This window comes from Athene cunicularia (genome assembly GCF_003259725.1).
Source record: "Athene cunicularia isolate RWA chromosome 27 unlocalized genomic scaffold, athCun1 chr27_part1, whole genome shotgun sequence".
Taxonomy (NCBI): domain Eukaryota; kingdom Metazoa; phylum Chordata; class Aves; order Strigiformes; family Strigidae; genus Athene; species Athene cunicularia.
The window spans coordinates 1,781,502-1,783,862 of record NW_020799138.1 but is presented as its reverse complement, the minus strand read 5'-3'; the positions used below and the strand labels follow the sequence as shown (position 1 = coordinate 1,783,862).

Below are 2,361 nucleotides of genomic sequence, written 5' to 3'. Positions count from 1 at the left end.
GGGCCCCCGCCGGCCCCCGCCCTCTGCTCTGTTTGCTCACAGGCTGCTCTTTGTCCCGGGCTGGCAGCGCCGGAGGGATCCTGCCCGAGAGGGAAGGGAGGCAGCGGGGAGGAGGAGAGCTGTCAGCACCCAGCTGGTGCCAAGCGGTTCATTTACGCCCATCACGGTGGTATCCGGCTTCCCCACCACACTCCTACTACCAGGATGGGTGGGAGACCTGCCAGCCCCGGCCCCTTCCTGGGATATCAAGCTGCCACCTCACACTGTCCCCTCGAGGTGACACCAGAACCCACCTGTCCCACCACGGAGGCTCGTCCCTCAGGGATGAGCACACCCACAAGGGACCGAGGCCACCGAGCGGGTCACAAGGTGTGTGACGACCCCCACGGCCACCCAACCCGGCTCCCTCTGTCCCAGCACCAACCGAGCCACCTCCCGCTGCCACCCCACCGCAGGGTTTTGCCCAGCGCGGCTGGGAACCCACCGGGGGAACCCACAACAAAGCCTCGGGGCACCATCCTGCCCCGAGAGCCAGCGACTGGGAGAGCAAACACGGAGCTGGGGGGTGAAGGTTATCGGCGCTGGGTTTCACTGGGATGTGGCCCAGCAGAGCGAGAGCTGCCAGCACCTTCTGCCAGCTCCGAGGGCCAAGCTCTGTCTGCTGGAGAGCGTCGTGGGGGTAAATATTAACCCAAACGCACGGCTCCGCGCCGATCGGGATTTATTTTTTCCAAGCTCTGACAGGCAGCTGCGGGGGGAACAGGGAGCAGCACCCGCCGGTGCCCCCCCCAAACACACAGGCTGAGGGGTTGGGGTCCCATAGTGCGCTGGTGTCAACACACAGGGCCAGCCCCGAACGCCGGTGACACGGTGGTGACATTAAAGCTGCAATTCAATAAGTTACTGCACAGACTGGTGACATTAAAGCCGCGGTTCAATAAGTTATGGCACAGACAGAGCACGCCGCAGGGTTCTAGGTGAAACACGAGGCACCGGCAGGACACGGGCAGGGGGTTCGCTGGGGTCTTTCCTGGTCCCTCCATCATCATTCACGTGATGAATTAACCACCAGCAGCACTGGGAGCCGTCGCTCCCCACGGGCTGGCGAGGGGGAGCAGCTGGTCTCTGGGACCCACGGGGAAGCGAAGGGAGAGGAGGGTCTCTGGGGCTGGATAGGGGCCCCCCACCAGCACGTGGTCCTCCCGGGGAAGGGTAAAACGAGACCAGCCCCATTTCCCGGGGCACAACAGGGGACAGGTTTAGCACAGGTGACACTCCCGATCGGGCGAACGCAGCCGGAGGCACCAGCAGCCTCACGGGGCGAAGCGTTCGAAGACCCACTCGCCCTCTCCCCGGTGTGTCATGTCTCCCAGGGGGGCCGAGCCATCCCGCAGGCGGCGGAAGACGATGCGGTCGTGCAGGCGGTTGGTTTGGCCCTGCCAGAACTCCACAACGTCTGGCTGCAGGATGTAGCCCCCCCTGGCAGAAAAACAAGGGGATTTAAGTGTGTGTGTGGGTCCACTGGTGGGCAGCACCCTGCTCACAGCCCCCACAACTCACCAGTACGCCGGCTTGGGCACCACCATCTCCCTGTACCGCTCCTCCAGCTCCGTGTTCTTCTTCCTTAAATACTGCGGGGAGGGGGAAGGTGGTGAAGGCGAGGGCAGCCCTGGTTTCCTGGCCCCTCCGAACGCTGCCGTGGGGAAAGGGACGGCCGCTCACCTCCCTGTCCGGAATGACGGTGCTCTGCCGGCTGACGACGGCCCCGATCTGGCTGCTTTTGGGGCGGGAGTGGAAGTACCGCTCCGATTCCTCCTCCGGCAGCCGCTTCACCGAGCCCTCGATTCGGACCTGTGCGGGGCACCGGCTCAACGGGTGTCAAACGGGCTGCGTGGGCTCCCGAGCGAGGAATCGGTCTGTCCCCCGACTCTCACCCCCCAAAACATGGGCACTCCCTGTCCCGTCTCATCCACAGGGGCTGGGACCCATCCCAGTGTGACCCCCACCTAAATGTGTGAGCCCCAACACCCCACGCTGAGGCAGGGAGCACCCGCTGCCCGACACCGTGCTCCCTCTGCCCCCCTCGGCCCCCCCCACATGCCCAGGGAACCACGACTCACCTGCCGGTTGAGGGGTTCCCAGTAAAAGACGAGGGAAGCGAAGGGATTGGCATCCTGGGGCACAGAGAGGGGGGGAGATAGGAGAGAGCTGTCAGCAAACCAGCTTCAGAAATCAGAGATTCCCCCCCCTCCAGTTTTGCGGCGGCGGCAGGACCTGCCCGCACGCGCTGCCGGGCAGAGCCTCCATCCAACTCGCTTTTCCGAGAATCTCACCCCAGGGCAAAGGGGCTGGAAAGCTGTT

The 2,361-nt window shown here is 64.5% G+C and overlaps 1 protein-coding gene across 1 annotated transcript; it reads right to left on the bottom strand.

The window, feature by feature from the left end:
* Positions 1 to 704: 704 nt before the first annotated feature.
* Positions 705 to 2,307, bottom strand: PNPO (pyridoxamine 5'-phosphate oxidase). Its single transcript, XM_026864604.1, has 5 exons — positions 2,279 to 2,307; positions 2,121 to 2,223; positions 1,723 to 1,851; positions 1,561 to 1,631; positions 705 to 1,479 (listed from the first exon to the last, which is right to left on the bottom strand). The coding sequence occupies exons 1-5, from the start codon at positions 2,305 to 2,307 to the stop codon at positions 1,314 to 1,316; spliced, it is 498 nt and encodes a 165-aa protein (XP_026720405.1). The 3' UTR covers positions 705 to 1,313.
* Positions 2,308 to 2,361: the final 54 nt, after the last annotated feature.